Source organism: Monodon monoceros, unplaced genomic scaffold (genome assembly GCF_005190385.1).
Source record: "Monodon monoceros isolate NGI ecotype Baffin Bay Population unplaced genomic scaffold, NGI_Narwhal_1 Super_Scaffold_22, whole genome shotgun sequence".
Classification (NCBI taxonomy): Eukaryota; Metazoa; Chordata; class Mammalia; order Artiodactyla; family Monodontidae; genus Monodon; species Monodon monoceros.
The window spans coordinates 1,126,914-1,141,799 of record NW_021703779.1 but is presented as its reverse complement, the minus strand read 5'-3'; the positions used below and the strand labels follow the sequence as shown (position 1 = coordinate 1,141,799).

The following is a 14,886-nucleotide window of genomic DNA, read 5'->3' as shown; positions in this document are numbered from 1 at the left end:
CCCATCAGGTGAACGCCTCTGGGTGGGAGAACACACTTTGTGCAGACATCTGACCTTCATATAGTCTGGGAAGAAATTTTAAAGGATTTTGGAGAAGCGGCCTTGAGTCTCCAAGAGAAAGACAAGAAAAAGGGGCCCGAGGAAGCCAGAACCTCCCGGGAGATAAAACTGAGTTAATGAAGAGGGGTGATTATCCCACATAATTACGTAAAAGAGAAGGCTAGGAGTTCTAAATGGCTGCAACTTGGAGTTTACTCTGCCTAAGGTATGTGTTTATATTTTTGTGTTTTGGTTTTTGGTTTTTGTCTTTTGAGTAAGGTTTTTTCCATCTTCACCCACCGCTGAATTTGAGAAAGCGGCTGCTCTGCCTGCCAGACCCCCGTTCTCGTCTCTTCCTCTTCCTTTAGATTCGGAACCCATTCCTATTAGTCTCCACGCTGCTGGCTCCTGGGACCCCCATGCCCCTCTAGTGAGAAGCAGCTGTGTGTTATGCCCTCCCCCCACCCCCCCCCCCCAATGCCTCCGGTTCTTATTTTCTTATTTCTCCGACTCCCTCCTGGTGCTGCTGTCCAAAGACACACCTTCCCAGCCAACCCAGCTGTCACGTCTCGCTCCAGAGGTTCGGGGGAAGCAGTGGGAACTGTGCGCTCTCCAAATCCAGCCCGCCGCGCTGGGCGTCCCCCTCCCCTTCCCCTTCAATAAAGATCCAGCCTCGACCATCCCCGCTCCTTCCCGATCGCTAGTTTTGTTCATGGAACACGCCGAGGCATTGGGCAATCTGCGGTGGCGCGGCTCTCGCTAGGTTTGGGGAGGGAGGGGGCAGCGTTCACGGCCCCGGTGTGTCCGAGACGGTTAGATCAGATCTTTCGGATCCGGAGGCACACGCAGCGGGTGACAGGAGAGCCCCCCCCCGCCCCCGCGGGTTGGGGGTGGGGAGAGGAGAAGGGACTCGACTCGGGGAAGGAGGCAGGGAGGCAGCTGCAGTGCCGGGAGGGGTGCGCGCGCGTGTGCCGGGCTCGCCCGCCGCCTCTCGGCTCAGTCTGCGCTCTTCGGCACGCGGGGAGCAGAAGCAGCGCCCAGCGTCCGGGCCTCGCCTGCCCCGGGCGCCCGGCCGTCCCCGGGCCGCGCTCCCCGCCCCCGCCCCTCGCCCCCGGCCCGGCCCCCTCTCCATTGAGTTTTCCCGACACCGGCGCCCATCAATGGTCCTGTCCGGGGATGCACACGCAGCCCGCGGCCGGAGGGGGGTAGCAGCCGCCGCCTCCAGGTGCGGGCTCTCCGGGGCCGCCGCCGCCACCCGCTGTCGCCGCCACTCGAGCCCCGGGGCGCGCTGAGGTCCCGGCCGGCCATGCGGTTGCCGAGGCTGCCGCTGCTGCTGGCGTGACAAGGGGCGACGGAGCCGCCGCGCTCGGGGTCCCCGGCTGCCTGCATGGATGTCTTCAGCTTTGTGAAGATTGCAAAGCTCTCGAGGTAGGGGCCGCGCCGGTTCACGTGCACCCAGGGGCCCCCGCCGCGGGCAACTTGGTGCTTTATTTTTCGGGAGCCTCGGGGAGAAGCCAAAGCCGGAGAGAGCAGCTGGGCTTAAGCTAGGACTGAAGCGAGGTGGCCAGGGGCTGCCGCGTTCAACTTCTCTCTCACTGGCTGGTGGGGCTTGTGTAGCCACGGCTGTAGACCACACACACAGATACACACGCCCTCACGCACAGAGCAGTATTCACGAGTTTGTTTTCCCTTAGGAAAAGCCCCAGTGGCGCTTGGGGTCACATGTATAATTCAGGGCTAAGAGAAGATGGTTGTAATCGCTCTTGCTAGGGAAAGCCCGAAGTGCTTAGAGCTTGGGTTCCTGCTTTCCAAGCGGCAGTGACCAAAAGCGACCCCCTGCCCCCACCCCTAAATTGGGCCTCCACACCCCCAAAAAGTCAGCTTGGAGGTTGACCCAGGTAACCTGTCAGGTGTTCCCAGCAGTGACCTAGATGCTGAAGTCATGGAGACAGAAGAGAAAGACCTTTAGCCTTTCTTTGGGTGACTATGTAGTTCTAAGCCTGGAGAGATTTCGACATTTGCTTCCAAGTGGCCATGTTGTTGAAACGGAAGAAAAATCATCAATTCAGGCAGATTTGTCGGCAGTGCTGATAAAGGAGGAACATTTCCACTCTTTGGGTGCCTAGGTTTTACCTGGTCAGAGCATTCCTCCTAGGTCTCCTGCCCTGCTTAGCTTCCAAAGACTTAAGCAACCCCAGGAAGTAGGTCCATGCTTCTTGCAGCGTGGCATTCAGTGGCAAGAGCCAGGTGTGAGAAGTCGTAGAAGACATGCCCCATCTTCTCTGCCCAAGTCCCTGGAAGCACTGGCTTTCTTCTCCCTGAGCCCTTGACAGCAGTTACTACCTCGACCTTAGGAGGGAGACCGACCTTAGGAGGGAGACCGCAGAGGTCTTCAGGGCACACTTTAGACTTGCTTGCAGTCGTGAGAGAATAATTAGTGTTAGGGTGGGACGTGTTGATTGCATGAGGCAAGAGTGAGTAGTGTCAGATAGCCCAAGTCAGAAATGTATGTTGACTTTGCTAAATTACATTTGGGCCATTTCAGAAACATTCATTTTGGATGTTGCCATTCAGATGGGCCTGTCTCCAACATCCACAGGTCTTTATTTGTTCTTCTTGCCCATCTCCACCTTTCTTCTCTACTCACATGGGTGTATCTTAACGTTACAAGCAGATTTCCCAGGGAAAGGGCCCCAGTGTAACTTAGTCTTGGAAGACGTGAGGTATACAGTTGATGGGTAAGTATGTCCACCCACCAAGAGGTATTGCCCTGCATATCAGAAGACTAGTAAGTTGGGCGGTGGATGATTGTAGTGTGGCAAATTGTTTGATTTCACATCTATATCATTGAGGGCCGTGGCTTCACACCTCTTTTCTATTAACTTCCTGCACACTGCGGCCTATGGCTGGATTATAAACCGCTGTCAAATCATGAACCATGGATGGGAAACGGCTGTGAACAATAGTTTAGCAGTTGCGGACGGACAGAGAGCTTGCCCAAGGGAAAGAGAGGTTCAACCAATATAGTATAGTTCAAAGTAACCAAGATAGATGTCGGTTGCCTCAAATGCTAAAAACGTTAAGATTAACAAAACATCTAGAGCCTAGATTTCGTCCTTAAACTTTGGAGCTTGGGAGAAGACAGTGCTGTGTATCAGTGAAAAGATGTTTTATACTCTTTTACAATTCTAGGATGCCCTCATGATATTCACAAATCTGAGTTGTTGCAAACCCAAGCCAGGCTGTGAGGGATTAGTATCTTATTTTAAAGAGAGGTTAAAATTTAGTAAATGAGTGTGAATTTCACTTTCTATCCTTAATGTGATCCAAATAGAGTGTTTATTCTAAAGAGAGAAGCTGCACATGTTCTGAGCTTATGTGCCGATTAAGAAATCTCCCTTCCTTAAGAATTCTTCTTGTTTCTCAGTGTGAGCTCAACGATTGTCCCCAAGCTGCGATAGAAATACCTTTGGAGGGTCATCAGCATGCAGAAACACATGTTTGCAGCTGCTTGTTTCTGCTCTTGAAGGAATAAAGTCTTGTGTGTGTGTTTTAAACACCGTTACAGAAATCAAGTTCTTTTCTCAAAGGTGAAGTATAAAAGTGCTAACACTGCAGGATTTTCCTGATTTCAGAATGGATAATCTTCCTAAAGGATTTAGCTTTGATCAGCGTGGTTACTTGAGTGCTTAAAATTCTCCTGGTTTAGAGGTGAACGCACACGGTTATCCCAGGCCTTAGCCTTGCCTTTGGTTCCTAAGCGAGTTGAACTCGAGTTTCTAAATGTTAATTCAGAAAGCATTTGCTGTCTGATATTTGCTGTCCCACCGGTGAGTAAAGAAAGTGGTAATTACAGAGAATTCCAAGAGAAAATTAATCCACACTGGAATAAATAAACAGCATGTTTTGACTTTTCAAAGGACCTACATTTAACCACTTGTTACCAGAATCTATGCTCTTTTAATTATGTGAAAAGTCGGAATTCAAATTGCCCCTCAAGAATCCAGTTACATCTTATAACCATCATTTAAAAAAAGAAAAGAAAAAAAAAAAAGACTGCCAAGCATTGGAATAGCTGGCAGGTTGGGACCCTTTACATCATCTTTTTGAGTTGTGACCCTTGATTGCATCCATTGTGGGTGGCATAATGTGTCATGGTTCTATCTGGAGATGATTTTTTCCTTGTTCTTTTAATTTTCTGGTTATTAAACTGCTTGATACATGCAATTTTACTTCACTGTTTCCTTGGTAACAGTTATATATCATTTTCCATCCTTGTAGATGAGAGCATTACAAAACAAGCATATATTTTTATTGTTACTGTTCTTTGTATCGACTGTTTCATCTGTAAAGCAGATGCACTCTTTGAAATGTTTATAGAAGAATGCAGTTCAGTAGAAAAGCATATGATTATGCCCCCTTTGCCTGAGGGAAGAAATTTGAGACCCAAAACTCATAGGGGTGCTATTAAACTGAGCAGTGCGTTCATGGATTGAAAAAATGAAGATTTCTTTAAGCAAAATGGCACACTTTGAGATAATAATTTGGTCCAAATTATTAACGTGAAGATTATTTCTTGTAGTATTAGGTAAATTTGGGGGCTGCTTTATTTTACATTGTCTTAACAGTTGCATGGGTTTTGTGGTATATAGCAGTGACAAATAATACAGTGTGCTAATTTTGTTCCAAGTATACATTTGAGGAAGAAAAAAATATATATATATAGTTTCCTCAGATTTTATGTAAAACCTTTTTAGAGACTACTAAACTTCTTTTTACCTTTACCTTATTCAGAATTAAATATTTCCTAGGGAAAAAGGGAAGTTAAAGAAGCAATGCAAAGGTCAGATTTTTCCCATCTCCCTTTTTACCCAAGTAATTGCATTAATGTTGCTGATAATAGTGACTCTGGAGGCTAGCAACGAAAAACTCCCAAAGACTCTGGATTTGAATTTTATTAAAAATGCTACTTGCTCATCGTCTGAGTCCTTTCTGAGTTCTCCTGATTTTCGTGGCTGTCATGAGGTGAAATGATGAACAGTTTCATAACAGAACTAGATTCCTGTTTTAGGAATATTTAACTCTACTTTCCCGGGGGTTGCTAGTTTGCAGCTGTGAAAGTCTAGTCGTTAGCTGTACTGGGGAAGATGTCTAGTTCAGGCTATGTACCATTTCAAGCATCACTCTCTTTCTCTTTGGGGCAAGTGAATTTACCTTCTTGCTATCAGAATTTGATATAGATCGTTAGATGAGGTGAAACTTACTTGTAATTTAAAAGCATGACCGGGAAATTCTCTTTCTGCTTATGAACTTTACACCTGTTCGTTCTCTCTCTCTGACTTTCTCCCTCTATTACTGAAGTATAGTTGATTTACAATGTTATATTAGTTTCAGGTGTACAGCATCGTGTTTCAGTATTTTTACAGATTATACTCCATTAAAAGTTATTACAAGATAATGGCTATAACTCCCTGTGCTATACAATATATCTTTGTTGCCTATTTTATACATAGTAGTTTGTATCTCTTAATCCCCTATACCTATCCTGCCGCCCCTTCCCTCTCTCCACTGGTAACCACTAGTTTGTTTTCTATATCTGTGGGTCTTTTGCTGTTTTGCTTTATACATTCATTTGTTTTAATTTTTTAGATTCCACATATGAATGATATCATACAGTGTTTGTCTTTCTATGTCTGACTTAGCATAATATTCTCGAGGTCCATGAACTTTGCTGCAAATGGCAGAATTTCATTCTTTTTTATGGCTGAGTAATATTCCATCGTATATGTATACCACATCTTCTTTCTCTGTCCATTCATCTGTTGATAGACACTTGGGTCGCTTCCATATCTTGGCTATTGTAAATAGTGCTGCTATGAACATTGGGGAGCATGTATCTTTTTGAGTTAGTGTTATCAGGGTTTTTTGCAGATATATATCCAGCAATGGAATTGCTGGATCATATGGTAGTTCTATGTTTACTTTTTGAAGGAACCTCCATAGTGTTTTCCATAGTGGCTGCACCAATTTACATTCCCACCAACAGTGTATGAGGGTTCCCTTTTCTCCACATTGTTGCCAACATTTGTTATTTGTAGACTTTTTGATGACAGCCATTCTGACGGGTGTGAGGTGATATCTCATTGTTGTTTTGATTTGCATTTCTCTAATAATTACATACACACACAGACTTCAACTATATTATTCCATTTGGAGTTTGCATGGATGTTTAACTATGAGAGAATATCCATTATTGGTGAACTAGAAATTTATCTTTAAGGAATGGACTTAAACCCACTAATTTCATATTTGGCTCAATGAGAAAAATAAGGAGCATTTTTTAGTTTGTTGAGAAATACAGTCCTTAAATCTACCACTCTTACCATCAAATAATCTTGAACTTTGAAAGCTAGTCATAGCAAGGAAAGAAAATTAATACCTTAAACCATGGATTGGCAAACTATGGCCTGTGGGCCAGGTCTGGCTTGCTGAGTGTTTTCATATAGCCTGTGAACTAGGAATGGTTTTTAAATTTCTTTTAAATTTTTAAATGGTTTAAAAAATCAAAATAAGAATAATATGGAATTAAAATGTCAGTGTCCATAAGTAAAGCTTTATTGGAACACAACCATCTGTGTTCATGAATTTGCTGGTTGTCTACGGCTGCATTTGCTCTACAACAGTTTTTTGTTTGTTTGTTTTGGCCACGCTGCTCAGCCTGCAAGATCTTAGCTCCCCCAGCGATTGAACCCGGGTCACGGCAGTGAAAGCGCCGAGTCCTAAACACTGGACCACCAGGGAATTCCCTACAACGGCGAAGTTGAATAGGTGCTCCAGAGACCTTATAGCCGGCAAAGCCTGAAATATTTACTATCTGGCCCTTTACAGAAACAGTTTGCTGACTCCTGGGTGAAACAGCGCCTTTGCCTATTTTCTCTTCTTTATATTATCAGCACGTGTGTGTGGGCAGAAGCATAAGCAAATACACAGTGTCAAAGATCAGCAGAGCCAGATACTAAAGTGGCAAGTGTTATTACCTTAGTAATATACTAAGTAATATACTAATATACTATTGTAATATACTATTACAATAGGGAAAAGAGGCTGGTGTGAACATGACTTCCAATTGTACACAGGCGACTGGGCATTTTAGAGGAAGAATGAGGGAATAGGGAGGGAGAGCGCTGGGGCTCAGTACAGGCAAGGAACTGAAAAATTACAAAAAGCAAGAAGGGGGCTGGTCCATGTGAAACCCATCTAGCTTTGTTAACTGGCTGTTACCGAAGTTAGACTCCTGCCATCCCACAGAGACTGGGAGACAGGGGCCCCATCTTCAGGTGTGGACTGGAATAGTCACTTCTTTGGTAGCCTTGAATTTTCTCCAACAGGCACTTTCAGGGGAGTTGGAGTCATTGTAGGGATGTAGCCTTGAGCTGTAAGAAACTAAGTTACTGTTTGTCCAGGTCTTTAAAGGCCAAGGTTGAGGCATAGTTGAGGGAGAGCTCAGAGGAGCCTGGCTAGAGTTTGTTTTAAGGAGAGAAACTTTGTCAACACTTATTAAATTTAGCATATTAAATACGTGCATTCACCAGTGTACATTCACCGTTAATGTAGCCCTTATCTTTATTAAACTCCTGATCTCAAATTACTTACTTAACTGTAGGGACACTGACCGTCAGAAGTGCACATAATTGCCCTAGTGGTATTCGTTGCACTGGGGACAACTTTGTATGCTTATTCTTTGGTCACTAAGTTGACCCACTGTCTTTGGGCTGGAGAGATACTTGTTAGAGTGATACTTGCCTTCCGTAAGCCTTTCACCTTCTAGTTTGACATGGATGGAAAAAGAAAGGGCAACGGTACTTGTATGGCCTCGACCAACGTGCGCGGAGAGCTGATAAGTCACAGGAGAAGGCCTGGTATTTCCTTACCGTACACTCGAGCCACCCGCTCCTAATTGTTCATGACTTTCATTAATCTTTTTCCACATGGAAAGAAAACTAGATAAGTGGATTTACTTGTAGACAGAGGACTTGAGGTAGGCTGTATTAATTTGCAGTTGAGTTTAACCCGACTTCCTTATGATTTGATTGAGAGCATTGTAATGAAAAGCTAGGCTGCCTTTAGTTCTTTTTTTGTAATTTTCAAATTTTTTTCTATTCCATTATGGTTTATTACAGGATATTGAATATAGTTCCCTGTGCTCTACAGTAGGACTTGGTTGTTTATCCACTGTATATATAATACTTTGCATTGGCCAGTCCCAAACTCCCAATCCATCCCTCCCCGGCCCCCCCTCCTGAAATAATGCCATTTGCACCTACATGGATGGACCTAGAGATTATCATACTGAGCTAATAAGTAAGTCAGAAAGAGAAAGACAAATATCGTATGATATCACTTATATGCCTTTAGTTCTTTATAGCAAAGACATATCAAAAGTATGCAACCTTGCTTCTGAACAATTTAGGTCATTATGTACGTAAGCTGTGAAAAGTATCTTGAAGAAACCTAAGCCTTAGTTTTAGATAACAAAGTTAACATTCCCATTTTTTCCTGGCAAAGAGATGAGAGGGTTTCCTCCTGCACTTTTGTTTTAGAAATGCATTTTCAAGTATGGTTACAGAATTTGGCATACAATGAATACTCTATACTAAGTAATAAGTGAGTAAAGTCATGTACAACCCATTCTAATACTTATTACAAATGAATTATCGTAACTTGTTGAGCTGAACAGTGATCAGGGTCAGTAACTCAGGAGTGGAAAGGAGTGTACAAGTTAAAAATAAATGGCCTACTCTTAGACTAGCTCTCAGAGAATCAACTATTTTTGTTTTGACATTTGAAGCAGTTTTTTTGTTTTCTATGATTAATGGTTTAAAAGTCATCAACTTGGACTTCTAAGAACTCTGTGTTTTACTGCTATAAGCTCAACAAGCAAAATTAGTGTGATGCTACAATGAGCTTTTATAGGTGTCAGTAAGTTTTTATTTTAGGAAGTCCTTTTTGAATGATAGGAAAATACTGTTATTTTTATGAAAGAAATGTATCTCAAGTTTGAAAACGAAAAGCAAAGGAAAAGCAATTTCCCTACAATTCCAAATTGCTATAGAGTTTTAATGTTTATTTTGGTTGTTTTCATATGTTTCAAAGATTGTGTGAGATTTGCTTAACTGAAGATAAGGACATGATAATTATCTCACAAAGATGAGCCTTAAAGAACACAATAGTCCAGAGTTTTTCAAATTAATGTTAAAATTCACCCACCGAATGTAGGAAGGAGTATATTTATATATTTAACTGGCACGATTATTTAACTGGTGGAAGATTGCTGTAGTGGAGAGCATGAAGCCATCTGGCCAACTCTAGACTGTTCTACATTGGCTCATACATCTAACCATGGTGATTTTACAACGGCCCTCTAACTGGAGTGCAGAGTGCTCGTGTCTTATGAAAATCACAGTCCCATCACCAGTCTTAGGGTCAAGGCAGGGGCAGGGGCAGTCTCAGGGACACAGAGGGTGAAGTCTGGGATTAGTTTTGTCCACCTGCATTATGGCTCAGGGCTCAGGGCATTGCCTCCCTCTGTGGCCTCCCTCTGTGGCCTAGGGCACAGGTTGGCACGCTCTAGTCCACCTGATATGTTTACTTCTATTTTCATTTACTCATTTCCTGCCAGTTTTTGTAAATAAGGTTCTTTTGGAACACAGCCATGCTCATTTGCTTCCGTGTTGTCTGTGGCTGCTTTTGGCAGAGTTGAATGGTAATGACAGAGACCACGTGGCTTACAAGACCTACAGTATTTGCTCTCGGCCTTTGACAGGAGCATTTTACTCTTCTTCCTTGAGCTCTCTGCCCAGGACTCAAGTTCCCCTTTGTGGCTAGAGCCGTACCCTGGGTGTCTGCCTGCTTTGCTAGGAGGTGGAAAGGGAGTTGTGCCTGGGGAGACACCCCGCACCCAGCCAGCCCTGCCCGCCCACTCTGGGGTCTTTACCTGTTGTTAGCACTTACTATACGACTTGGAGGTGAATTTAGAAGCTTTCTAAAGTGCAGATCTGATCCTCTCTATCTCCTTGCTCCTTAATGCCCCTAGGGGAAAATCCACAGTCTTTATCTCCGCCCTTTTGGGGTTGGCCCCCGTTTCCTTTGGGTGTCTTATTTTTGGAAATTTGTCATTTTGCCCTAGCCTTAATTAACTTCCTATTCAACCCCCAAACACACAGGTGCACACACACACACACACACACACACCCTACCTCTAACTATATTGAACTTTTTTAGGAGTCCTAAATGGTGTCACACCTCTGAGCCTTTAAATATACTCGTCATTTTGTCTGGAACAATCTTTACCTTGCCCCCGTTTTACCTAGAAAACGACCATTTGTCTGTAGTTTGTAATCTATGCTTGTTCCATGTAGCCTTTCCAACTCCCCAATCCTGGGTTAAATGGCTTGATTAGCATCTTTTGTTAGTTAAAATAATCTAACTGCTTTAGCAGATTAACCCCTCAATTTGAGAATAAGTGGTTTATTTCTTGATCACTTGGAGCCCCTAATAGGGCTTCCTGATGGATTGAGGGAGCTCTGCTGCACACACTCAGAGCACCCAGAAGATGGAGGCTCTCTCCTCTTCAGTATGCAATTCAAGGGCGCCCTGCCCACCAAGGTTCAGCTGACAGATGAGGGGAGAGAAATGGGAGAAGACTGGATGGGAGGTTTTGAAGGACCATGCCTGGAATTGAAGTACATCATTCTACCCACATTTCATTAATTGGGACCCTGGGCATATCTAAAAGTGAGAGTGGCTAGGAAATTTAGTCTAGCTGTGTACCCAGTCTCTGCTAGGCATCACGTGCCCTAACTTTATCATAGCATTTATTCACTGTGGTAGATTGCACTTTTGTTCCCAATTCTTAAACCTTCCCTGAATCCAAGCCTTTTCTATGTGACATTACAGTTCCTCCTGTTAGAGGTGGAATGTCCTTCCCTGACCTATTGCTGTTGGCCTTGTGACTTGCTTTGGCCAATAGAACACAGGCAGGAGTCAGAGCATCAGCTTGGGTAGAAGGCCTTAAGAGGCAGTGTGCATTTCTTTTTTGCTTATAACGTTACTGTATGAAGAACTGCCTGGGTTGGCCTGCTGGTTCCAGAAGCTAGATTCATGGCACAGCATCATTCTGAAAACCTGTGATCATGAAAACAGGTACTTATTATTGGATGACACTGAGTTTTGGGGAGGTTTGTTATGCAGCATTATCATGGCAGTAGTTGACTGGTACATATGATATTACAATTGAGTCCAGTTTGCCACTGTATCTCTTTTTTTTTTTTTTTTTTTTTTTTTTTTTTTTTTTGCGGTACGCGGGCCTCTCCCATTGCGGAGCACAGGCTCCGGACGCGCAGGCTCAGCGGCCATGGCTCACGGGCCCAGCCGCTCCGCTGCATGTGGGATCTTCCCAGACCGGGGCACGAACCCGCGTCCCCTGCATCGGCAGGCAGACTCTCAACCACTGCGCCACCAGGGAAGCCCCAAAGGGGGCTTTTACTAAACTTCTTGGTTCAGAGTACATATTGAGAAAGTATTTGGTGAATTATGAATGAATCAGAGTGAAAGCATGCTGTATTCCTCATGAAGTCGAGTATTGATTATCACAGATATGCCTGCTTCTGTACTTCATTCAGCAGATCGGACTGCTCCTGATTTTTAGGATCTGATGTCAATGCTCATTCATTGTGCCTGTTGGACACTTGGCAGTGAACCACTGCCTAACCCTGCAGGTTGGGACCCAGCCCTCCACCTGAGCCTGGATCCTCAACAGTCGCACATTTGTTTTCTTTCCCTTTCTTCTAGTCCTGAATATCCTAGTCTTGTCCAGTTATACACATTGTTTCTCTACTGCTAGGAAAGAATTGTACACAATATTTGTAACATACTTAAAGATTTGATAATGAGAGTTTTAGGTACTTAAATGTGATAGTAAAGAATCCATGACAAAGACCTACTGTACCTACCGTATGGCACAGGGAACTATAGTCAATGTTTTGTAATAAGCTATAAGGGAAAAGAACCTGAAAAAGAATATATATATACATATATATATATATATGTATATATATATAACTGAATCACTGTGCTGTACACCTGAAACTAACAGGACATTGTAAATCAACTATACTTCAGTTAAAAAAAACAAAACAAAATGTGATCAGGGTATCTTGCATACAGTGTATTTGGAAAAGGAAATAAAGAACTAGCAAGTGGAATCGTCACTATACTGAAGGAAAGGCATTGTCTTGTTGAAGTGCACATATTTGACCTAGGGTTAGTTTTTATATTGCTGTTTTCAAATATCACACTGAATGATGAGAAGTTGGCTGAAAAATTAACATGAAATGCAGTATGGCTGTGGAGAAAAAGAACAGGACTGGCTCTATATGCAGTGACATCCAAAGATCTCTCATATATTTATTGTTACGTGAAAATAGTAAGGTACAAAGCTGTATAAAAAGGCAGGGGAATTTAATGTATATATTTACTGTGTTTGCATAAGAATGACCAGAAGGATACACAAAAAACTAAGAACAGTATTTAACTCTGTAAAGTAGGGCTACAGGGGATTATGGGTGAGAGGGACCGGGTAGATAGGAGACATGGGTGGGTTCCCATGTCCCCATCCACACATTATATTTTTATTTTCTTTTGATTTTTGAGCCCTAGGATTATATTATTAACAAATTTGAATTTCGAAAAAGTGAGATAGGGTACCCACATAAATCCAAGAGTCCAAATAATATCAATAGGATTTTAACATGATTTTTCTGATTATAGAAGATAACTTTATTGTAAAAAGTTTTTGATAATATAGAATATATAAAGGAAAAAATATATATATATATAAATATTTGAAATTATACCAGCAGGATATAATCACTGTTGTCTATATTCTTTAACCTTTCCATCTATTTTACATAGTTAATATCCCGTATACACAATTCTATACTTAAATTTTTAAAAATATTATATTCTTATTTCATTAAAATATTTTTATAAATATGAAATAAACAGCCATATATACCACAGTTTACTGAATGACTTCCTATTTAATTAAAATTTAGATCCTTTCCAGTGTTTTGCTTTGGATAATAATGTAACGAATATCTTTACAGTGAAGTCTTTGGATTTCATGAGCATACTTTTTATGACAATAATAGCATACTGAGTATTTCAAAACTCATAAGTCACAAGGTAATTTGAGATGCCATTAAAATGATATTTAAATTTTATGCTAAAATTGTGGGCATTCTGGTTCCTCAAAGGTATTAAAGTTGACAAGCAGCATTTGTCATAGAAGTTAACCTAATGAGAATATTTGAGGCATTTGGGGATGGAAGCCTTGATTAATGGTGGTAGGAACTTCAGTAGATTTCCAGCAAGTCAGATCTCTGTTTCTTCACATTTGTAAAATGGGGAAATTACGTGATATTCCCTCTAAATTTAAGTTATTTCTAAACTTCCATAATTTTACCATAGAATAAGCAAATTCTAAGAAATGCATCTATAAGAACATAGATTAAGATAGCGTGAAACTCTATGCAGCTATAAAAAATAAAGAAGAAGGGAACACTCTATGCAGTTGTATAGAACCATGTCCAGGAAGTATTTATTAAGTGAACATAGAAAATTACACAACAGTACAGTTTTATTTACATTAAAAAATACTGAAAGGATACATAAGAAACTAATAAAAGTGTTATTAGATTGGGGGGCTGGGGGGGGAAGAAAGTTTACTGAGACAAAAGAACAAAAATTAGGTAAATATGATCTCCCAAAATGTGATAAAATCTGCCCTGGCTGAAAAGTTAAATTGCTGGCTCAAACAGTTTTAACCTGTAATTAGTTTTCTCTGTTTACGGTGAATGAAGCATAAGAGCTGGTTTACTATATTAAGGATATATATCAACAAGGTGTAATAGAAATTTCAGATACATAAAATTTTAATAGCAATTTTTGTTAGCAAATTAAGATAAAACTGGAAAAATCATATCATTATAAAAATGATCTCTTGCTTTTTTTGTATAGAATTGAGTACTCTGACGCAAGATTCCTTCAGTTTTTAATATCTAGATAGGTCTTTCTCTGATAGGAATATAAACAGAAAAAACATTTTTCTTTTGGCTCCCACCACCCAACAAAGAATAGTATAAGTTTTTTAACCTTAAATTTTATTACATTTTGACAGCAATCCTAAAAATTGTATCCTCTGACTATCTTCTGTTCACCAAAGAGGACAACTTGGTGTTTTTGGAGAACCATGTTCTGGGGATATATTGATGGATGTTTCCATTAGGACTGTAATTTGATTATGATGCCATTAGTTCATAATTTGGCTTTCCGGTTGAGATCATGTTGACAGGCTGAAGAATAGAGTGCTATTTAACTAAGTTGATGAAACACGCGTAGGCGGCAATAAAGTGCCTGGTGCCTCTCTACTGTTTACTCCTTTCGTTTATGTCACTCTGGTACTGATGTGGTCATGTATAGCTCCATAAACTTCCATTTCTCTGGAATATAGTGATATGTTTAATCAGAGTCTGGCCATTATAGGTATATGTGGTAACATTTTTAAAAGATCATCTAAACACAAGAAGATACATGCATAAAACTATACTGGGCATAACTCAGTTTTAATGTTGACCTAGAAGTCATTTTAAATTTTTCCTGTGTCCTAGGTCAGGGATCAGGGGTTGGCATACTGCAGCCTATGGGCCAAGTCCAACCCTTGCAGCCTGTGTTTGTATAAAGCTAAAAATGGTTTTTACATTTTTAAATGGTTCCCCAAATCAAAAG

General features: G+C 41.6%; 1 protein-coding gene across 1 annotated transcript in view; it reads left to right on the top strand.

Moving 5' to 3' along the window:
* The first annotated feature begins 1,122 nt into the window (after window positions 1-1,122).
* FRMPD4 (FERM and PDZ domain containing 4) overlaps window positions 1,123-14,886 on the top strand; it is a 538,713-nt gene continuing 524,949 nt past the window's right edge. Inside the window, exon 1 of the mRNA XM_029239932.1 lies at window positions 1,123-1,467. Coding sequence (XP_029095765.1) covers window positions 1,427-1,467 — 41 coding nt within the window. The 5' untranslated portion in view covers window positions 1,123-1,426. The remainder of the gene's footprint in view (window positions 1,468-14,886) is intronic.